At 47.0% G+C, this 23,119-nt stretch overlaps 1 protein-coding gene across 5 annotated transcripts in view; it reads left to right on the forward strand.

Moving 5' to 3' along the window:
- Positions 1-23,119, forward strand: part of LOC147121422 (protein sel-1 homolog 1-like) — a 112,665-nt gene that overhangs the window by 16,923 nt on the left and 72,623 nt on the right. For 4 of the 5 annotated variants that reach the window (XM_085981650.1, XM_085981652.1, XM_085981651.1 and 1 more), the window contains exons 2-4: positions 8,857-8,903; positions 11,158-11,350; positions 20,391-20,496. In XM_085981650.1, the coding sequence (XP_085837776.1) occupies positions 8,857-8,903; positions 11,158-11,350; positions 20,391-20,496 (346 nt within the window). The remainder of the gene's footprint in view (positions 1-8,856; positions 8,904-11,157; positions 11,351-20,390; positions 20,497-23,119) is intronic. The other variant, XM_085981654.1, reaches the window with a different exon arrangement.

Consider the following 23,119-nt stretch of genomic DNA (forward strand, 5'->3'; position numbering starts at 1 on the left):
TTTTCATAGTTTATTCTCCCTGTACTTCCCCACCCACAACATCTGTCTGCAAGAGTTGGAGAATTAACTGCACCAATAGCTGTTCCCTCACCTGCCCTGATGTTGCTTTACCAATTGGTTGCTGTTTTCATTCAATTTGAGCAGTAATTTGATAAAGTCATGTAATTAATTATGCCAGTAAATTGCAGCTTAACAGTTGTTGGGGAAATTGCAAAATTGCCCCCTGCCGCCCCCGCCCCCCGCCCACCCAAATCAATGTTTTTTTGTTCGAAGGCAATTGGCTGGACAAACTAGATTCTAGCCTTACAAATGCAAAATACTGTGGATGCTGGAAATCCTCAGCAGATCAGGCAGCATCTGTGGAGAGAGAAACAGAGTTAACATTTCAGGTCGATGACCTTTCGTTAGAACTGAAAAAAGTTAGCGGGAGGGGAGGAAAGAACAAAAGGGAAGGTATGTGATAGGGTGGAAGGCAGGAGAGATTAAAAGACAAAAGGGATGATTGTATAAAGCAAAAGGAGATGGTAAATGGACAAGTAAAGGAACAAAAAGTGGGTCTAGAAGAGGTGTAAATAGGAATAGCACAATCATCAACAGCTGCCATCCGAAAAAATGGGAGCAGAGGTTATGATCTGAAATTGTTGAACTCCGTGTTGAGTCCAGAAGGCTGTAAAGTGCTTAATCGAAAGATGAGGTGCTGTTCCTCCGGCTTACGTTGAGCTTCATTGGAACAGTGTAAGAGGCCGAGGACAGAGAAAGAAACAAAGAAAGACTTGCATTTCTATTGCACCTTTCACGACCACCAGACAGCCCAAAGCGCTTTACAGCCAATGAAGTACTTTTTGAAGTGTAGTCACTGTTATAATGTAGGAAATGCGGCAGCCAATTTGCGCACAGCAATCTCCCACAAACAGCAATGTGATAATGACCAGTGATGTTGATTGAGGGATAAATATTGGCCAGTACATTGGGGATAAAAAGAGAGGTCAGAATGGGAGTGGAGCGAAGAATTAAAGTGACAGGCGACCGGAAACTCTGGGTCATGCTTGCGGTCTGAATGGAGGTGTTTTGCAACATAGTCACCCAATCTGTGTTTGGTCTCCCCAATGTACAGGAGACCGCATCGTGAGCAGCGAATACAGTATCTAAAATTGAAAGAAGTGCAAGTAAACCCCTGTTACACCTGGAAGGAGTGTTTGGGGCCCTGGACGGTGGGAAGGCAGGAGGTAAAAAGGCAGGTGTTGCATCTCCTGCACTTGCACAGTTCAGGGTGAGAGCAAGAAACGGCTAGATTCTCGCCTTGTCACTTGAAGGAACTCATCATTTTTGGGTATTGAAATGGGGAACCGACACCATGCAGTAATGCAGCACATCAACCCACTAATGTGGTCACAAGCATCTTGTTTCAAGCACATACATCAATCAAAGTGTCTGTGGGACTTTCCCTCCCCAAACTGATATCACTGACGCTCTTGTCTGTACCTTGGGACACTTTGTTACGTGAAAGGCAGATTTCTGGAACATTTCTCATCCCTTAGTACACTCCCTGGATTTTCTCTCATCGACCCTCCTCCTCACGATTCATTTCCTAGCACAGTTGTGTGCAAATTACACTGTTACATTTTTTAGGATTTAACCAGATATTTCTCTCCTATTCAGTGGCACCACTATTGCTAAGTTCCCCCACCACCAACATCTTGGGGGTCTACTGGATCAGTCATATCAACCCCTCAAATCCTCTCCATCTACAAGGCTCAAGTCAGGGGTATGATTGAACATTCACCACTCACCTGGCTGGGTGCAGCCGCAACAACATTCAAGAAGCTCAACACCATCCAGGACAGGGCAGTTTGTCTGATTGTTGCCACTAAACTCAGTGTCCACCCCTCCAACTGGCTACAGTATGTACGATCTACAGGATGCATTGCAGCAAGTCACCAAGGTTAGCTTGACAGCACCTCCCAGCCTACAACCTCTACCACAGAGGGGTACAAGACCAGCAATATGGTGGGAACATCATGACCTCCAAGTTCCACCCCAAGTCACACACCATCATGACTTGGATGTCTATTGCCATTCCTTCATCGTCGCTGGATCAATATTCTGGACGTTCCTACCTAACACCATTGTGGGAGTACATCACTACAATGACTGCAGACAACCGACGGTGGCAATAAATGTAGTCTTGCCAGTGCCGTCCATTTGGCTGCAGTGGGCTTCACAAGATGTGAAGTGTTAGGGAAAGCAAAGTGGCAAAACGAAGGTACTAAATTGATTAATTGGCTGTAGATTTAATTTATGGCAAACATTTAACGCCATTGTTAAAGTTTACACTTAATATTGATGCGTTTTAGCATAACTTCAAAGAGTTTTGGATTGTATTTCTGTGGAAGCTTGTTGGCTTGCAGAGAAGTTCTGTGTTTAATATTGTGGTGGCCAGTGAGAAGTTAGGCTAGTTTTCAAACAGTAACATGTTTCACAGTGAGAGAAGTGAGCTTCTGTTTTAAACCCTATGTTTAGAAAGAAAGCGGGTGGTCTGTTTATTATTTTATGTATCAAGAAAAATAACGAAGTGTGAGATGCACTGTCTTATCCTGCCTATTGTTCGGCTATCTGTTTTATTATTTAAATAATAAAATATCTGTTGGTTTAGAACCTGAGCCTTAGTCTGATAGAGTGTATATTCAGTCCACATTTTAGAGAGAGGAGAATCATGTGTCATCACATGATACATTCCAGTAGCTGCAGTTCAGGCTGTGAGGCACTTTGAGACATTCTGACGATGTCCATCACCAGGACTGTAAACTTATACCTTCGTAACATCGCCCTCCTGTGCCCCTACCTCACCTCATCTGCTGCTGAAACCCTCATCCATGCCTTTGTTACCTCTAGACTTGACTATTCCAATGTACTCCTGGCCGGCTTCCCATTTTCTACCCTCCGTAAACTTGAGGTCATCCTAAACTCTGACCAACATTGGCTCCCAGTTAAGCAATGCCTCGATTTAAAATTCTCATCCTTGTTTTCAAATCCCTCCGTGGCCTTGCCCCTCCTTATCTCTATAATCTCCTCCAGTCCTACAACCAATGTTCCCATTAAGCTGCGTGGCCATTTGGAGGTCCCATGCTGGCCAATCGTCTGCTTTTCAATGGGACATTTTGCGCATGCGAGCAATTTTGACTGGGCTGCGCAGTCCGTTAAAAGGACCGTACACCCAAAAGAAAATTAGGGGGAACATTGCCTTCAACCCTACGAGATCTCTGCGCTCCTCCAATTCTGGCCTCTTGAGCATTCCCGATTTTAATTGCTCCACCATTGACAACCGTGCCTTCAGCTGCCAAGGCTCTTAGCTCTGGAATTCCCTCGGTGTCAAATTCTGTTTGATAACACTCCTGTGAAGTGCCTTGGGACATTTTACTACATTACAGATACTATATAAATGCAAGTTGTTGTTGTGAAAGGTGCTATATAAATACAAGCCCTTTCCTTTTCCTTTTTATTGAGTTCACTGATCTCTCCTGCAATAAGCAGTTTACATGATATGCTGAGTGAGACGTTCCTCCCATTTGCTCTCTGTTTTGTGACGGTTTCGGAGCTGCAATTTTCCTTCCCTTCTCTGCCCTCTCCCAGTCTGACCAATGATCAAAGCTGTAATCTTCCTGATCTGTGTCGTTGATTGCCAAGCTATATGGTGTATATGATCACTGATCATTTCTTGTGGGGAGGAAGAAAAACTCTTTTTAAAAATAAAAGATACTGTTTACATATTTATGTATGCATTTATTATATACACATAAAAACATAGGCTCCAAAATTGGGTGAAGGGCGAATCAGCTTGGGCTGGGGTTGGGTGTTGCTGATGCACCAGTAGCTTGCCAGTAGCAAATGACCCCATCCTTGGGATTTGGAATAATATGAATTATATAAATTTTATGACTAAACATAATACAGTTTTCACAGTGAACTCCATGAATTTTTTTTACTGCTCTTCATTCAATGTACAACAATAAAAAATACAGCTCTGAAGACAATTTTGACAGAAGTCATTTTTCAAGCTAGCTAAACCCAAGCTAACTAGTCCTATCTTTCAAGCTACAGGCTGCCCAGTTTTGTACACCCATTCTGCTATCTCTGTGTGCGTGAAATATGCCTTTTTTAATGATCTCACTATGGATATACCACCAACATTTACTGAAAACAAAGTAAACCATCTTTATTGACAGATAAAGATGCTCCTTATTAATATGACCATTGTAGCGAACTGACCCTTGGGGTCGGTTCTATTGTCTTAAAGCAACATAACTTGCATAAATAAACAGAGGAAGATCAATTCTACCACCATTGTGTGACATGCTAGGATGGTATTCAATGATTCCCATTGTTTCTTAATTATCATTTACTCTGGCAACAGTCTGGATTCCACTTGGCTGGCTTTAATGTTAACTTTTCGTATTACAACAATACCAACAACTTGAGAATTTATATAGCACTTTTTAATGTAGATTAATGTCCCAAGAGGTATAATCGAAAAAAGGGACAACAAGCTAAAGCAGAAGATATTGGGAGGTGTGACAAAAAGCTTAAGCGGTGGGTTTTAAATAGTGCCTTAAATGAGGAGAGGGAGGTAGAGAGGCTTAGGGAGGAAATTCCAGTGTGTGGGGCCGAGACAGCTGAAGGCATGGTTGCCTGTCGTGTCATAAAGGGAGAGGAGGATACACAAGAGGGCAGAGGAACAAGGAGTGGGAGTGAGCTTGTTGGGCTGGAGGAGGTTACAGAGATAAGGAGGTTAAGTCCACGAAGGGTTTTACATTCAAGGATGAGAATTTTAAAATAAAAACAGAAAATGCCGGAAACACTCAGCAGGTCAGGCAGCATCTGTGGAGAGAGAAACAGAGTTAACATTTCAGGTCTGTGACCCTTCGTCAGAACTGGAAAAAGTTAGAGATGTAACAGATTTTAAGCAGGTGCAGAGACAGGGAAAGGGGGGAGGGGAGGAAAGAACTAAAGGGACGGTCTGTGATAGGGTGGAAGGCAGATGTTGCAAATGGGGATGGCAGAATCATCAACTGCTGCCATCTGAAAAAATACGGGCAAAGGTTATGGTCTGAAATTGTTGAACTCAATGTTGAGTCCAGAAGGTTGTAAAGTGCCTAATTGAAAGATGAGGTGCTGCTCTTCGAGCTTATGTTGAGCTTCATTGGAACAGTGTAAGAGGTCGAGGACAAAGAGGTCAGAGTGGGAGTGGAGTGGAGAATAAAAGTGACAAGCAACCGGAAGCTCGGGATCACACTTATGGACTGACGGAGGTGTTCCGCAAAGCGGTCACCCAATCTGAGTTTGGTCTCCCCAATGTAGAGGAGACTGCATCGTGAGCAGCGAATACATTGTACTAAATTGCAAGAAGTACAAGTAAATCGCTGTTTCACCTGGAAGGAGTGTTTGGGACCCTGGACAGTGGGAATTGAGGAGGTAAAAGGGCAGGTGTTGCATCTCCTGCGCTTGCACGGAAAGGTACCGTGGGGAGGGGAGGGGCTGTTGGGGGTGAGTGAGGAGTGGACCAGGGTGTAGCAGAGGGAGCAGTCCCTTCGGAATGCTGAAAGTGGAGTGGAGGGGAAGATGTGTTTGGTGGTGGGATCACGCTGGAGGTGGCAGAAATGGCGGAGGATGATCCACTGAATGTAGGGGCTGGTGGGGTGAAAGGTGAGGACAAGGGGAACCCTATCGTGGTTCTGGGAGGGAGGGGAAGGGGTGAGAGCAGAAGTGCGCGAAATGGAACGGACGTGGCCGAGGGCCATGTCAACCACAGTAGCATATGAGAATTTTAATTTGGGTGTGTTGTGGGACTTGGAGCCAATGTAGATTAGTGAGGACAGGGGTGACAGGTGAGCAGGACAGTGCACAATCGGATTCAGGCAGCAGAGTTTTGTATGCGTTGAAGTTTGTGGAGAGTGGACAATGGGCGGCCAAACAGGAAAGCATTGAAATAGTTGTGTCTGAAGGTGACAAAGGCACGGATGAGGTTTTCAGCAGCAGATAAGATGAGGTAGGGGCAAAGACTGGGCGATATTATAGAGATGGAAGTAGATGATGTGGGGTCAGAGCTCAGCTCAGGATCAATTAGGAAGCCGAGGTTGCGAACGATTTTGTTCAGCCTGAGATGGCATCGGTCTTCTCATTGTTTAGCTGGTGTAAATTGAAACTGATCTCGGATAAGCATTTTTTCTGTTTTTTATTTTTATCCGCTGTCATCCCGCTCCCATGCGCCTTTCCCCCAGGCGCACCTGTCATTGCGGAGCCATAACTGGCAGCGGGTAGTTTACAGGCACATAAGAGCCTTTTTTCACTTACTTTTAAAATTTCTCTGCATGGCCACAGGATTCACGCAGCTCGGGAACCACGTCTGTCAACTTGAGGCGGGAGTTCAGTGGCCATTGCTCCAGCTGATTACTTGACAGCATCAAATGTACAGTAAAAGCTCCCACCTGACAGATGATCACTTTCCTCAGGCAGAAACTGTTGCTCAGTCCATTTCCAGCACAGATTCTGCAGGCTGCAAGTGTTTCCAGCAAAGTCTCCATCCAGTGTCACCTCATTGGAAGAACTCTCTCACCTTTGACAGAATGCTTCTGTCATCTGTACTTCATCTGCCATCTATTCCATCAACATGGGTGCCGTTTATACTATCTCATTTTGGTCCTCAGAATCGCAGCACCAACAACAACAGCAACCTTCCCCATAATCACTTGATGCAGCACAGGACAGAGGGCATCAGCAACCGAGCACATTGCTGCCTGGGAGGCCAGGGATGGCCTCATCATGGGCAGATTTAGTTAACTTTACACTGTACACCCATATGGCTGCCACATGATGCGCCAGGTTGGCACCATCCCACACCAACACCATAAAACATTCCTACAATGACCAAGCCATTCCTTTCACACTCATCACCATTGCGGGGGGTACCGTTATGTCTCACCATTCACTGCAACTCACTAAGCCACTCCCAAAGGTGCACACAAATCTGTCCAATACCTGAAAGTGTTGAAAATAAAGATTTTTATGTTTGACACCACATTAACAGAAACTTTACATAAACATTGGATAAAACACCTAAGTGCCTACCCTTGTGTGTTGTTAGTTGGTATGATTGCACTAGGATGATGGTGAGTGTGAGGGGTAGCTAGTGAAATGCGGATGTGATGATGTAGATAGAGAAAGAGGGATGGGTGGAGGTGCAAGGTATGTTGGTGTGAGCAAGGATGTGCAGGAGTAGGGTAGGGAAGGCAGATTGATGGGGATGTGATGAGAGGCACAGCAGATGTTGAATGTTTAAATGTCTTAATCTAAATGTACACTCTCGGGAGCCACAAGCCTACATTTCGTTGTACTACACTTGTGCACTAACAATGACAATAAAGTTGATTATTATTATTAGGATGAAGTTAAGTGTGGCTTTATACTAACGTTTCCTGATCTAATCAGATCATTGAAACATTTGCGGCACTGCACCCAGGTCCTCCTGACCACATCCCTGCTCGTGACCGACTCTGCAATCTGCAACCATGCTGTTTTGGTCTCCTTCTGCCCATCGGAAGAGAAGAGGACCTCCCTGCATGCTCTGACTCCCTCCATAAGCATATGGAGGGAGTCATGGGAGAACCTGGATGCAGCCCTCTGCCTCTGTGCAGGCATTGTCAGTGTTTGCAGCACTCCAATGCTGTAGTGCACTGACAGAACTACTATAGATTAAACTTTAAATCTGATGTGGCCATGGTCCCTTTAAATATCCCAGCTAAAAACGCATCATGAATGACATCACCAGACCTGCTCCATCTAATTGGGCCGGGTAACGCGCTGGGTGGGCTTAATAGGCCCCATTAAGGTAAGTTCATTTTCAACAATGGGATAGAGCCAGCAGCGGGGCCGGGATCCCCCACGCACCGGACCCGCCGAGGTAGGCATAATTCTGGCCTGTGTCTTCAGATGATGTCACCAAAGGGTAGCATGTAGAGGAGGAGGCAAGGATAGACCCTTGGGGCGAGGAGGGAGGGATTCTGGAAGTGACAGTGCGTGGCTGGGAAGAGAAGACATTGCTGGAGATGTTCTGGCTATGAGTGGTTCAGTAAGAGAGGGCAGTCCAACTAAGCAGGACAACAGAAGAGAGGTATTTGAGGAGAATGGTCTGGTCAACTATGTCGAAGGCTTCACAGGTCGAGAAGGATGGGGAAGGATAATGTAACAAAATGGTAAGCATTCTTACCCGTGCTACAGCGCAGCTTTCATGAAGTTAATTAAAGACTTAATAATGTAATTCTTTCTCTAATGTTACAAAATATGTAAACTAAACCTCTCTTTAAAATGCCTTGCAATGAACACATCACTCATGCAGACATGTGCGTGTGTTCTCTGAAACAAACAAATCTTATAAAAATCCAAAACATGAGAATCAGTGAGTGTTTGAGGAATTCGATCATTTGAAATAATATGGTACCTTTGCTGAGAAACTTTGAGGCAAAACATTTTTTAAACTGCTATATTTTGGATATTGTTGAAACGATGATCTCCAATGTTATGTAATATTTTTATATTTTTTACCTCCATTTCTTCTGTAGCGCTATTGGGAAAAAGTAGCTTTACAGGAATGATAATTTGGCTTTTCAATGTTGTTGGTTAGATACTGCCCTTTCACATCTGTGACTTGGGTACAAGCCCAGTCCAGATTGATTGATGAAGGGCTTTTCAGTCCGTTGCCTGGAAAGATCTTATAACATATTGTTTAAATTATTGCAACTTTTATTGTAAACTTGCATAGAGAAACCAATAGCTAACTTTTTTCCATTTTGCTTTTATTCATAGATACAGACAGCAGCATTACAAAAAAGAAAAACAGTCATACCAAAAAGGTGAGACATCTATATTAAGCAAACGCTTAACTGTTCTATTACAAAAATTAGCAAATCCCTTCTTTTGTAAATGTGATTACCAGTTTTTGTTCAGATCATTGGTGAGGCTATATTTGGAGTATCGTGTGCAATTTTGAGTACCGTATCATCAAAAGGATATTCAGGTGTGTAAGAACGTTCAGAGAAGGGTAGCAAAGATGCTTCCAGAACTTGAGCCTCTAAATTATGAGGAAAGACTCACAAAACTGAATTTGTTTTCATTAGAGAAAGTAAGAGTGAGGGGGACTTGATCCAGGGCTTTTAGCGATGAAAAATTTAACTTGGACTATAAAGGCAGAACCAGAGGACATCTGTACATAATTAACAAGCCTCGAGTGAAACCAGAAATCAGAAGAATTTTTTTGAGTGGTGTGTATGTGAAATAGACTCCAAGCAAAAACAGTTAAAGCTGGAGTCCATAATATGGCATTAAATTAGTGAACATTTGGAAAGGCATGGGCTAATCTGGGATTTGTAAAAGGCGAGTCTTGCTTGACTAATTAATTGATTTTATTTAGTTGAGGAAATTAGCATTTATATAAAGGGTATGTTGCTTATATTGATTTTGGGAAAAAGAACTGTGAATGGAAGTAGACCTTAAATGAGATTTTTAACAGAGTAGAAGAATAGAAAGATCAAGGGATGTAGATACACAGATCTTTAAACAGAAGAACATAAGCAATAGGAGCAGGAGTAGCTCATTCAGGCCTTCAAGCCTGCTCTGCCATTCAGTACTCTTCTACCTCAACTCCACCTTCCTGCGTTATACCCATAGCCCTTGATTCCCTTAATATCCAAAAATCTATTGATCTTTGTCTTGAATATACTCAACGACTGAGCATCCACAGCCTTCTAGGGTAGAGAATTCCAAGGATTCACAACCCTTTGAGTGAAGAAATTTCTCCTCATCTCAGTCTTAAATGGGCGACCCCTTATTCTGAGACTGTGACCCCTAGTTCTAGACTCCCCAGCAAGGGGAAACATCCTCCCAGCAGGTGGGAGTATAATTAGAAGAGGTCAAAAGACAAATGGGATTCTGTGTTTTATACAGAGTGATATTGAACATAGGGTTGGGATTAAATCAAGTGATTAAATAAATTTGGTGAAGCCAAACTAGGGAAAATTGTCTGTGGAAGGAACAGGTTTGATGTTTCTCTAAAAGGGGCAATTGCCCACAGCAACAATCTTAGACCATTGCAGGGTTTTCCAAATAAGATGGGCTATACCAAGCAACCAATTCTATGATATATGGAATATCTGGGGCTGAACCAGACTGTTTGCAATCCTGGTGTCGTATTTGACCCAGAGTAGGGCCTCCGACCACATATCCGCGCTATCAGTAAGACCACCTACATCCACCTCCGTAACATCGTCCGACTCCACACCTGCCCCAGCTCATCTGCTGCTGAAAGCCTCATCCATGCCTTTGTTACCTCTAGCCCTGACTATTCCAACACACTCCTGGCCAGACTCCCAATATACTGCACCCTACATAAACTTGAGCTCATCCAAAACCCTGCTGCCCAAATCCTAACTCGCACCAAGCCTGTACTCGCTGACCTACACTGGTTCCCAGTTGAGCAACGCCTCAATTTTAAAATTCTCATCCCTCCATGGCCTCTCCCCTCTCTATCTCTGTAACCTCCTCCAGCCCTACAACCCTCCGAGATATTTGCGCTCCTCCAATTCTGGCCTCTTGCGCATCACCGATTTTATTGATGGCTGTACCTTCAGCTGCCGAGGATCTAAGCTCTCCCGAAACGTCTTCACCTCTTTCTCTCTCTCTCCTCCTTTAAGACGCTGGGTGGGACTGCACTCGCCTGGTTCCATTCTTATCCTCCAACCGATCCCTCCCTCCCTCCCCCCTCTCTGCGGCATGATGCCGCAGGCCTACCCGCTTGCAACCAGCCAGACTCTCCATCTGGCTGGCTGTGGGTGGGAAAGAGACCTCTGAAATGCTGTTAAATTTGGCTGGGGTTGCGGGAAATCCATTCTCCCAGGTTTCCCGACTGCTTCCTAGACCCACTCCCCGACTCCCAACCCGCCTACCGATTAAAATTCCAGCCATAATCTCTGCATGTGTTATCAACTCTTGGAGATGAGGTGAGGGAAAAATCTAGGGGTAATAAGAAATCAGTCTTCTCCCCTACAAAAAATATGTTCAACTTCAGTGTTATCAATGTTAGAATTGATTCCAAATAATCCTACATTTCAGGACATGGAAGATGAAAGTGGCAGTATGCCATTGGAGTCAGTGGTATTAAAAAGAAATCATGTTACCAGTGAGTCAAAACAAAGTGAGTCAGTGACAGCCCAGAAAGGACAGCCTTCACCCAGTGCAAACAAAAATGAGGATAATGAAAAAAAATTACAAGAGGCAAATAATGGTTCAAAACAGATTTCGCAAGGTAGGAAAACTGTACAACAATAAAACAAGACTGGAAGGCCTAGAAAATCGGGGGTTTAGTGCTGGTCGTTACCGCCTGATTCGGGGGGGAAATTGGTGGCCGCTGCACTTTCGCCCGCTGTCAGCGGGTCCCGCGGCAGCTGCCATTTTCGGTAGGTCAGCAGCGCTGCCATTGCCTGCGCTCGCCGAAAGTATTGTAATTAGTCAGGGCGTGACGTCAATTGGCGTGCTAAAAGCGCTTCAGCAGCATTAACAACCATGAGGACGCTTCAACTGACAAATATGAGACAGACAGGACTCTCCACAGAGCAGTGTTTAGCAGGGCGGGGTGGTGGGGGAGCCTGGCAAGGCTTGGCAGATTTTAGAAGAAGATGGAGGCTGACAAGTGGAAAACAGCTCAGATGGATGCTGGAACTTCAAACGCCTCCTTTGCCAAGGTTCTTCTTTTATACTTTCATTTTTTGCCCGTCAGTGGGGGCAGTGGGTTTACAGTGTTTGTGGGTCAGTAAATCAATGGGTGAAAACTTGTGGAACAAGCTTTTGGTTCAGAACTGAACACCTGTACAAAACTGCAAATCTCTCGTCGGATTCCCAGCAAATAAAAATAATGAATTCCTAAGGAGCATCACATTGCAACGCTTGAAGATCATCTCTGATAAGATCTCTTTTATCTTTATGATAGAGTCACCAGAACGTCAATCCTGAGCAATCTGGACTCAACTGCTTAAGATTTTAAGGAATTATAATTAACATATTCAAAATTCCATAACCAATTATTTATCAAATAATTATTTTATGTCGAGTATGCAAGACGCACTAAAAGCTGGCACGATTACTACACATTTAAACACTTTCAAGAGTAACCATTGGGTTACAGAGAATGCAGATGCATTCATTTCATGAACTATTAAAAAATCAACAAACATACAGGAAACTTTTTTTTATCCGGCACCGACGGGACCAACGTGGTGCCAGTTCATCAAAAATTCCGGATAACCGAAAGCTATAGTAAAAGATACGGAGAGCTAAGAGCTCCGTATAAAGCAACAAACCCTGTTGCTTAGCAACAGGTTCAGAACAATGGCCACAAGTTCCAAGCGTCTCTGTAGCTTAGCAACAGCTGCAGCCACACCCTTGCACAGCAACAGATCGAGGAAGGCAAGTAGAATATGAAGTAAAACTTACCTGAACCTACTCCTGAATTTTGCCGGTTGATGCGCTATCAATTACTCATAAAAGACAGAGAGTTAGGAGAGTAACTAAAAAGGCTTTTATTAACAAAGAACAGAGCATGCCTCTTGTGGTTGACTGGTTTCCAAGAAGGCAGGGGGCTGCAGAGCAGTCACCTTTATACCTGGGCCTGTGGGTGGAGCCAGGGGCGGAGCCAGCAGAGGCATGCTGAGGCATGCCTGGATACAACAGTGTGCAACAACAACAACAACGGTGAACAACAATAACAGTGGTTTACCACATTCACCCCTTGTTTAAAATTGAGTCCGGCGGGGTGAAGTGTACTAAAGGTTCGTGTAAGTAAGTCTATCAGGTGGCCTTGTATGCCGTCCTGATCGTCGTGGTGGCGGCGGTGATGGTGCAGCATCCAACGTTGAATCTGGCGTCTCATTGAGTGGTTGGGTGGTCAATGACGGGTCCTGGGGCTGCGGCATGCCGTCTACCGGGGTTGGGTTGTGGGTAGTGGTGGATGGCAATGGTAGTGTTTCAGGGGCACCCGAAGGTGCGAGGTCTCGTATGGAGACTGTGTCCTCCCGCCCATCCGGGTACGCCACGTAAGCATACTGGGGGTTGGCGTGGAGGAGGCTCACCCTCTCGACCAGGGGGTCCGTTTTATGGGACCTCACGTGCTTCCGCAGTAGGACGGGTCCTGGAGACGTCAGCCATGTCGGTAGCGAGGTCCCCGATGTGGACTTCCTGGGGAAAGTGAACATTTTTTCATGGGGGGTGGCATTGGTGGCCGTACAAAGCAGTGACCGAATGGAGTGGAGCGCCGCAGGGAGGACCTCCTGCCAGCGAGAGGTCGGAAGGCCCTTAGATTTTAAGGCTAAGAGGACTGCCTTCCAAACCGTCGCGTTCTCTCTTTCCACCTGGCCGTTCCCCCGGGGGTTGTAGCTGGTGGTTCTGCTTGTAGCAATACCTCTCGTGAGCAGGTACTGACGGAGTTCGTCGCTCATAAAGGATGAGCCCCGGTCGCTATGGATATAGCTAGGGAAGCCGAACACTGCGAAAAGGTCATTCAGACATTTAATGACCGTGGTACTGGTCATGTCTGGGCACGGGATGGCAAACGGGAAACGGGAGTACTCATCAATTATGTTGAGGAAGTACACGTTGCGGTCAGAGGAGGGGAGGGGCCCTTTAAAATCGCCGCTCAGGCGCTTGAAGGGGCGAGTGGCCTTGATCAGGCTTGCTCTGTCTGGCCTATAAAAATGCGGTTTGCACTCGGCACAGATTTGGCAGTTCCTGGTCATGGTCCTGACCTCCTCGATGGAGTAGGGCAGGTTACGGGATTTGATGAAATGGAAGAACCTGGTGACCCCCGGGTGGCAGAGGTCATTGTGGAGGGTCTGCAGTCTATCAACCTGCGCGTTGGCGCATGTACCACGTGATAGGGCATCTGGGGGCTCATTGAGTTTCCCGGGCCGGTACAAGATATCGTAATTGTAGGTGGAGAGTTCAATTCTCCACCTCAAGATCTTGTCGTTCTTGATTTTGCCCCTCTGATTATTATTAAACATAAAAGCTACTGAACGCTGGTCAGTGAGCCAGGTAATGCCTCCAATGTCGCACCGCTTCCACAATGGCCTGGGCCTCCTTTTCGACAGAGGAGTGTCGAATCTCGGGGCCCTGGAGGGTCCTTGAGAAAAAGGCCACGGGTCTCCCCGCCTGGTTAAGGGTTGCAGCTAGGGCGAAGTCGGATGCGTCGCTCTCCACTTGGAAAGGGATGGACTCATCCACTGCGTGCATTGTGGCCTTCGCAATATCTTTTTTTATGAGAGTGAAGGCTGCACATGCCTCTGCTGTCAGGGGGAAGGAGGTGGACTTGATGAGGGGTCTGGCTTTGTCCGCATAGTTGGGCACCCACTGAGCATAGTACGAGAAAAACCCTAGGCATCTCTTCAGTGCTTTTTGGCAGTGGGGGAGGGGGAGCTCCATAAGGGGGCGCATTCTGTCAGGGTCAGGGCCGAGGACTCCGTTCTCCACTACGCAGCCAAGAATGGCGAGGCGCGTGGTGCGAAACATACATTTGTCCTTGATGTATGTTAGATTCAGCCGCTGGGCCGTACGGAGGAATTTCTCTAGGTTAACATCATGGTCCTGCTGGTCGTGGCCGCAGATGGTGACGTTGTCTAGATAGGGGAAGGTGGCCTGCAGCGCGTTCTGGTCAACCATTCGGTCCATCTCCCTTTGGAAGACCGAAACCCCGTTGGTGACGCCGAAGGGGACTCGGAGGAAGTGGTAGAGACGACCGTCAGCTTCAAAAGCTGTGTACTGGCGGTCCTCAGCCCTGATGGGGAGCTGGTGGTATGCTGACTTCAGATCAATCGTCGAGAACACCCGGTATTGTGCTATCTGATTGACCATGTCAGATATGCGGGGGAGTGGGTATGCATCTAACTGGGTGTAGCGATTGATCGTCTGGCTGTAGTCAATAACTAGGCGCTGTTTTTCGCCAGTCTTCACTACCACCACTTGTGCTCGCCATGGGCTAGTGCTACCCTCAATAATCCCTTCCTTCAGGAGTCTTGCTACTTCGGATTTAATGAAGCTCCTATCCCCGGCACTGTACCGCCTGCTTTTGGTAGCGATGGGCTTACAGTCGCGGGTGAGGTTAGCGAACAAGGGGGGGGGGAGACTTTAAGCGTGGAGAGGCTGCAAATGGTGCGCGGCGGGCGATTTAAAAGCTGCTGGCTGCAGACTGTGAGTGGGGGAAGGGGTCCGCCGTACGCTAATGTGACACTTTTAAGGTGGCACTGAAAATCCAACCCCAGTAGAACGGCAGCGCAGAGATGGGGCAGGACAAGAAGTTTAAACTTTTTGTATTCTGTGCCCCTTACTGAAAGGGTCACTACACAGTAGCCACCGACGTCTGCTGAATGGGATTTGGAAGCCATGGAGATCCGATGGCGCGTTGGCAGGACCGGGAGAGAGTAACCGCGCACCGTGTCGGGGTGGATAAAGCTCTCCGTGCTCCCGCTGTCGAAAAGGCAGGTAGTGGCGCGGCCGTTTACCGTAATGTCCATCATGGACCTGGACAGTTGGTGAGGGAGAGATTGGTCCAGCGTCACGGAGGCCAGCGTATGGTCGAGCGAGTTGCTATGGTCGTCAGACGAGGCGGTGGTTGAGTCCGGGTCACCTGCGATTGGAGTTGGAGGCGTCCAAGATGGCGGACAAAATGGCTGCGCCCATGATCCCGATCCCCACGCGGCTGGAGGTGTCCAAGATGGCGGACAAGATGGCTGCCCCACGGTTCACACGCGGCGCTGCTGGCGTTAGCGGTTTTACCTTTGCAGGCGCTGACGTAGTGTCCTTTCTTCCCGCAGCCAGAGCAGGTAGCGTTTTTCGCCGGGCAGCGTGCTCTGGGGTGTTTTGCCTGGCCACAAAAGTAACATTTCGGGCCCTTAGACATCGCTGCAGCAGTTGGTGCCGGGGGTCCCATGACCCAAGGTTGCGGCGTCCACGGTGCGGAGCGGTTAGGGGAGAATGCGTCCATATTCCGGTGGGCCGCGTCTAGCGAGAGCGCGAGGGACACTGCCTTCTTCAGGTCGATTTCGCCCTTCTCCAGCAGTCTCTGCTGGGAGTAGTCAGATTTGAGGCCCGCAACGAAAGCATCTCGGATAAGTCCCTCCGCGTGTGTCGCGGCCGATACCTCTTTACAATCACAGGCTCGGCCGAGTATCTGTAGTGCCCGTAGGAATGCCTCCAACGATTCCCCGGACTGCTGTTTGCGGGATCTCAGGAGGTGTCTGGCATAAACCGTATTTACCGGGCGTGTGTATTGTCCTTTTAGCAAATCGATAGCCGCCGTGTAGGTAGTTGCGTCCTGGATGAGCGTGTAGACTTGGTGGCCCACTTTGGAGGCCAGGATTTTTAGTTTGTTTCTGTGATGAAATATGCCATTCATCACTCACAGTATTCTCTGCCTGTGACAGTGGTTTAGTTTCAGTTTCATTTCCCTTACCTCAGTTCCGTTTCCTCACCATTGTATTGTATTGTAATGTATTGTGTGTAGGGCTCCGCCCATACCTGGCCCCTATGTAAGCTGGCTCAGCCTGCCTCGCATCCAGTACAGCAGACCTCTGGATGGAAGATACCTCTCCACTGTGTGTTACCTTCTAAGTTAATAAAAGCCTTGTTTTGTTCCGCTAACATTGAGTCTCGGATTTATTGAGGCACATCAGTTTCCATCTAGTGTCACGGCTGAGGCTTCCAGGTAAGCTTCGAAGCAACGCAGCCATTGTGCGAACTTGGTAGACGAACCCGCCTCTTGAGGGTCTAGGTCCAGGCATGTTGGTCTGAGGGCATGCAGCAGCGCCTGCTGCTCAGCGTTTGGTGCCGTCGTTTCCTGCTGCTCAGCGTTTGGTGCCGACATTTTGTTTTTGTTAATAAAATTGATGCGCTATCAATTACTCATAAAAGACGGAGAGTTAGGAGAGTAACTAAAAGGCTTTTATTAACAAAGAACAGAGCATGCCTCTTGTGGTTGACTGGTTTCCAAGAAGGCAGGGGGCTGCAGAGCAGTCACCTTTATACCTGGGCCTGTGGGTGGAGCTGAGGCATGCCTGGATACAACAGTGTGCAACAACAACAACAACGGTGAACAACAATAACAGTGGTTTACCACACCGGTTAACCGAGATTTCCGGTTATTTAGGTGCCGGTAAATCGAAAGTTTCCTGTAGTTAATAATCGGGTGGCAGGTAATATTTTTGTAGCAAGTACGGCCACTGTTCTGTACATGGCCTACAGGTTTGCTCGTTTCTTCCCCATTCTTCTTCACTGCAAACGGGAGACAGACACGACCTTCGGCCTCCTGCTCAGCTTAGAGCTGGAAAGAGCGCGTTACACCACAAATTCTCCGCACTGCTGATGTAAATTAGCATGTAGCACCAAAGTACCAGTGCTTCCTGCGCTCTCTTGGCGGGCGGCCATTAGCCTTAGCCAGCGCTGTTACCGGCAGACTTCCAATGTACTGGAATTCCTAGGCCGAAGAGTCTAAGGCCTAGAAATTCCCCAGTGTAGCGCCGGCCGTTAAGGCCAGTTTTGTTGAAAAAATGGCGGCCGCCTCGTTTCCTGCGCGGGACACGGCAACTGCCATTTTGTGCTATTGACAGCCTCTCAAATTTAAATAAACAGATCGTGATGTCAATCGGCGTGCAACGTCTGATTTGGCGCCACGACTGCTATTTTGGACGCTCTCGCAAGCATTACGCCATGTCCTAAATACGCACAGAAAAACGTGCGTGAACCAGCCCCAGAGAGACGTTGTCAACTCTTAAAGGGACACACACATCTTTCAGGTAAGTTTGGTTTTCAGCTTTTGTACTGGATTTTTTACATTTTATTGAAGTAGTGTCTTGGTGCAATACATTTAAAAAGTTGTTGAAGTGTGCAGGGAGATCTGCTGGATGCTTACAAGGTTTCAGATGGCAAAGGAAGGCCTCTGAAAAGACTGAAAATGCTGGAAATACTTAGGTCAGGTAGCATCTGTGGAAAGAGAAACAGAGTTAACATTTCAGGTCGAGTTGCTGCCTGACCTGCTGAGTATTCCCAGCATTTTCTGCTTTTATTTCAGATTTCCAGCATCCGCAATATTTTGTCTCTGAGAAGACCACTTGCTCACAGTCCTGGGGGGCACATGGAGATGAAGCAGAGGCAGCAAAGGGGACAAGCAGCTCGCAGAGGGAAGAGGAAGGCGCATAAGAGGAGGAAGCGGAAGAGGAGGAAGCGGAAGAGGAGGAAGCGGAAGAGGAAGAAGCAGAAGAGGAGGAAGCGAAAGGAAGGATGCATCCCAGACAGCCCTTTTTTTTGGCCGGGATATCTGGGATCGAATCATCCGCCTGCGATGCCAGTGACCACAACCCCAATTCCCCTTTCAACGTTAGTTCCACACCTTACCTTCCCTCTATTACTGACCATCACAATGTCCTCTTGGCCATAATGCTGAAATAAAAGTCACCACAAAGCAAAATTTCCAATCCAACTTTATCTATATATGCATCCAATATGACATCAAGAAATTAAATAATCACCCTTGTGCATTCCCTTAGTGAGTGTCTTGTGTGTGCCTTTGCCTATCCTGCTGATGTCACACAGGGCTACCCCAGTGGCTGCAGCATGGCTGGTGGAAGGCTGTTGACTTTCAGTGGGGGACACTACAAATGGCCTTGTTGGTCAACCTTGAGGAGCTGGTGACTGGGAGTGTCAAATTGAGTGACTGTGTTTCTTCTTCTCCTTCACTCTCCTCTCCCTCTTCTTGGTCAACTACTGGCTGAGCAGGCTGCATTTCTTTGGTGTGTGAAATGAGGAAGACACAAGGGTGGAGTTGTGGTGAGGGGAGGGCGGGAAAGCAAGAGGTGCATACTTACACCATGCGCAGCTTCTACATCAGAAGAGATTGTGGGATGAGGGTGAAGTGGGATGTGAAAATGAGGATAACATATGAGGATACCGGCATCTTGTATTCTCTCAGCCCTGCCGCTGGCCACGCCCCTGCCAAGAATGGCCAGCACCGTCTCTTCCAAGCGGGTTTGGTACAGATTGTTGGTAGGTGATTGATTTGTGGTGGAGGGGGTGGGGCCGTGCATTGAGTAGTGTGTGAGGCTCGTGGTGCAGTTAGTAGGAGACTGCTTTTGAAGATGCATTCACTGACCTTGACCACTGGTCTGAGGTCATGAAACTTCTTTGGCCCACTGATGGCCTCGGCGATCTGCTCCCACATCTTTCTTTCTGTAGGGCCTCCTGGCCCCCTGTGGGTGGAGGACCTCGCTTCCAGTGTTGACCCCCTGCACAAAGCTGGAGTGTTGCGTGCAAGACCCTGGGTGCCCTTTCCCTGGCTTGCTGAGCCATTTGCGCTAGTGCTGAAGCACTTTTACCATTTTTTTATGTGCTAAAGGTAGTTCAGTTTTAAGGCTGAAGACTGTCATTTTGGAATTATTTTTAATGTTTTTTTTTCAGAGGCAGTTGAGCTCCAAGGGCTAAAGACTGCCTATTTTTAAATGATTTTAACTTTTTTCATTTTAGAAAGCAGTTCCCCTTTAAGGGCGCAAGACTGCTTTCTAACATGACAGGCTAGCTTTAAAACAACGCTGCCTCGCTCCAGGAACGCTATGGCCACGCTACATTGAGCCTCCTGCTGAGCATACCGCCTGAAACATTGTGTTGCACGGTAGCTTCTGCGCTCCGATCATTCAAATCAGCAGGCAGCACCAAAATAACAGTGCTGCCTGTGCTCGTTTTACAGGCGGGAGTTAACATCACCCCGCGGTGGCACCAGCTGTTTCCCGCGTTATCGGATTTCTAGGCCTAAGAATCCAAGGTAGTTTATATTTTGGTACATAAACGGGCACCACAAGCTTACCAACACTGACATCTCAAGATCTTTGGTGTTTCTCAGAACTGTATCTCCTTCACCACTACTAGCATCATTTTACAGTGTGTGATGAGGCAGAGAACAAATAGTCCCCAATGCTTTGCTAACGCCGCTCTCTAACTGGCCACTTACAAGTGCTTCAGGGGTCACGAAAAACATTGTTGCTGTTAATCTCACTACCAGTGACAAGAATAAAATTTAGCACTATACACAACAACTCGGTATAAGCATTTCGTTAGTTCAAAGTTACTGTAACAATGGTAACTTAAAATATTTATTGCAGTTCTAAGTTTAAAATAATTCTTTGGTTGCTGTCGAACAACATAGAATTATTGGTAAATCTGCACATTACATTATTGCTCAATGTGTACAAAATATTGGAACAATTGTTTGAGCATTTTTAGCATTGAACACCTGTGATATTTTGAGCACACAGATCAGCAAGAAACAGCGAAAAACAAGCAAACACAAGAAATGGAAGAGTACTATCAGAAGGGTACCAAAATCCTGAAAAGATCTCGAGATAAGAATCTGAGGAAGGAGTGAGTATGAATAAATAAAATCCGAGGTGATGGTTACATTTTGTGCTCAAGTTGAAGGTGTCAGTGTGCCAGACTACAACATTTGTATACTTTTTCCCACAATTTTTAAGTGTCCAGTATTTCCATGTAAGGTGTTATCTTCTTGAACCAATAAACTATGGCTACAATTTCTAGGTTTTTAAAGTACAATATTCTCTTTCAATTTTTTTCACACATGTTCCTGTAAAAAGACTTTGTCTACCACAATCTTATAAGCTGTTCAATAATTGTCCATTGAAGATGTCAGATGGCCTATAGGATAGGGCTGCCCTGGTAGACCCATCGTTTCAGCCTGTTCTTGCCCCACGGAACTGATTTCTTCCTATCTCAACTCTGTTTTTTCTCCCCTTGTCCAGTCTCTTTCCACCTACATTCGCGACTCTTCCTCCGCCCTCCACCGCTTTAACAGTTTCCAGTTTCCTGGCCCCAACCGTCTCCTTTTCACTGGACGTCCAATCTCTCTACATCTCCATCCCCCACCAGGACAGCCTGAGGGCGCTCCGCTTCTTCCTTGAACAGAGGCCCAACCAGTCCCCATCCACCACCACCCTCCTCCGCCTGGCTGAACTTGTTCTCACATTGAACAACTTCTCCTTTGACTCTTCACTGCCTCCAAATTAAAGGTGTTGCTATGGGAACCTGCATGGGCCCTAGCTATGCCTGACTTTTCGTGGGATATGTGGAACATTCTTTGTCCCAGTCCTACTCAGGTCCCCTTCCTCACCTCTTTTTCCGGTACATTGATGACTGTATTGGTGCCGTTTCCTGCTCTCGCCCTGAACTGGAAAATGTCATTCACTTTGCTTCCAATTTCCACCCTTCCCTCACCTTCACATGGTCCATCTCCGACTCTTCTCTTCCTTGACTTCTCTGTCTCCATTTCTGGCGATAGGCTATCGACATACATCCACTACAAGCCCACTGACTCCCACAGCTACCGGGACTACACTTCCTCCCACCTCGCTTCCTGTAAGCACTCTATTCCATTCTTCCAGTTTCTGCGTCTCTGCCGCATCTGTTCTGACGATGCCACCTTCCATACCAGTGCTTCCGATATGTCTTCCTTTTTCCTCAACCGAGGATTCCCCTCTACCGTGGTTGGCATGGCCCTCAACCGTGTCCATTCCATTTCCCGCACTTCTGCTCTCACCCCTTCTCCCTCCCAGAACCACGATAGGGTTCCCCTTGTTCTCACCTTTCACCCAGCAGCCTCCACATTCAACGGATCATCCTCCGCCATTTCCGCCACCTCCAACGTGATCCCACCACCAAACACATCTTCCCCTCCACTCCCCTTTCAGCATTCCGAAGGGACCGCTCCCTCCGCAACACCCTGGTCCACTCCTCAATCACCCCCAACAGCCCCTCCCCTCCCCACGGCATCTTCCCGTGCAAATGCAGGAGATGCAACATCTGCCCTTTTACCTCCTCCCTTCCCACTGTCCAGGGCCCCAAACACCCCTTCCAGGTGAAACAGTGATTTACGTGTACTTCTTGCAATTTCGTATACTGCATTCGCTGCTCACGATGCGGTCTCCTCCACATCGGGGAGACCAAATGCAGATTAGGTGACCGCTTTGCGGAACACCTCCGTTCAGTCCGCAAGGGTGACCCTGAGCTTCCGGTCGCCTGTCACTTTAATTCTCCGCTCCACTCCCACTCTGACCTCTCCGTCCTCGGCCTCTTACACTGTTCCAATGAAGCTCAACGTAAGCTCGAGGAACAGCACCTCATCTTTTGATTAGACTCTGTACAGCCTTCTGGGCACAACATTGAGTTCAACAATTTCAGACTATAATCCCTCCATTTTTTCAGGCGGCAGCTGTTGATTATTCTGCCATCCCCATTTGCAATATTTTATCTCTCCTGAGTTCAATTCTAGCACAGATTGTGCCTTAAGTTCCTTCCTTCCCTCCCACCCGCCTTTCCCTGCCTCTGCACCTGCTTAAAATCTGTTACATCTCCAACTTTTACCAGTTCTGACGAAGGGTCACAGACCTGAAACGTTGACTCTGTTTCTCTCTCCACGGATGCTGCCTGGCCTGCTGAGTGTTTCCAGCATTTTCTGTGATTATTTCAGATTTCCAGCATCCGCAGTATTTTGCTATTGTGTTAATAATGACCTGATTTGCAGTAATCTGCACGCTGGATTTACCTAGGATCATGCTACAATAGCATAAGAAAGAAAGACTTGCATTTCTATCGCGCCTTTCACGACCTCAGGATGTCCCAAAGTGCTTTACAGCCAATGAAGTACTTTTTGAAGTGTAGTTACTGTTGTAATCTCTTTGATTCTGAAACACAGCAACAAGGAGACCATGTTCAGTGCGTGCTGAAGGGAGGTTACCATTACAGTCTTGCCTAAAAAAACTTAGGCATCCCTGTCAAATGTCCCTGGCTGCCTGGTACCAATGCCCTTGCCTAGTGCTCCTTTGCCCCCTCCCCATACCTCTTGTGCTTTATGCCTGGTGCTTAGGAAAAGTGTCCACCGCACAATGGGCAGCCAGTAGGTAGCCTGTGTCATGAGAAATTGCCCAGACCACCAGTAAACTCTGTAGATAGGCAGACCGTGCATTATCTGATG

Source organism: Somniosus microcephalus, chromosome 3 (genome assembly GCF_052327205.1).
Source record: "Somniosus microcephalus isolate GS21.2 chromosome 3, FLI_Smic_1.0, whole genome shotgun sequence".
NCBI lineage: Eukaryota > Metazoa > Chordata > Chondrichthyes > Squaliformes > Somniosidae > Somniosus > Somniosus microcephalus.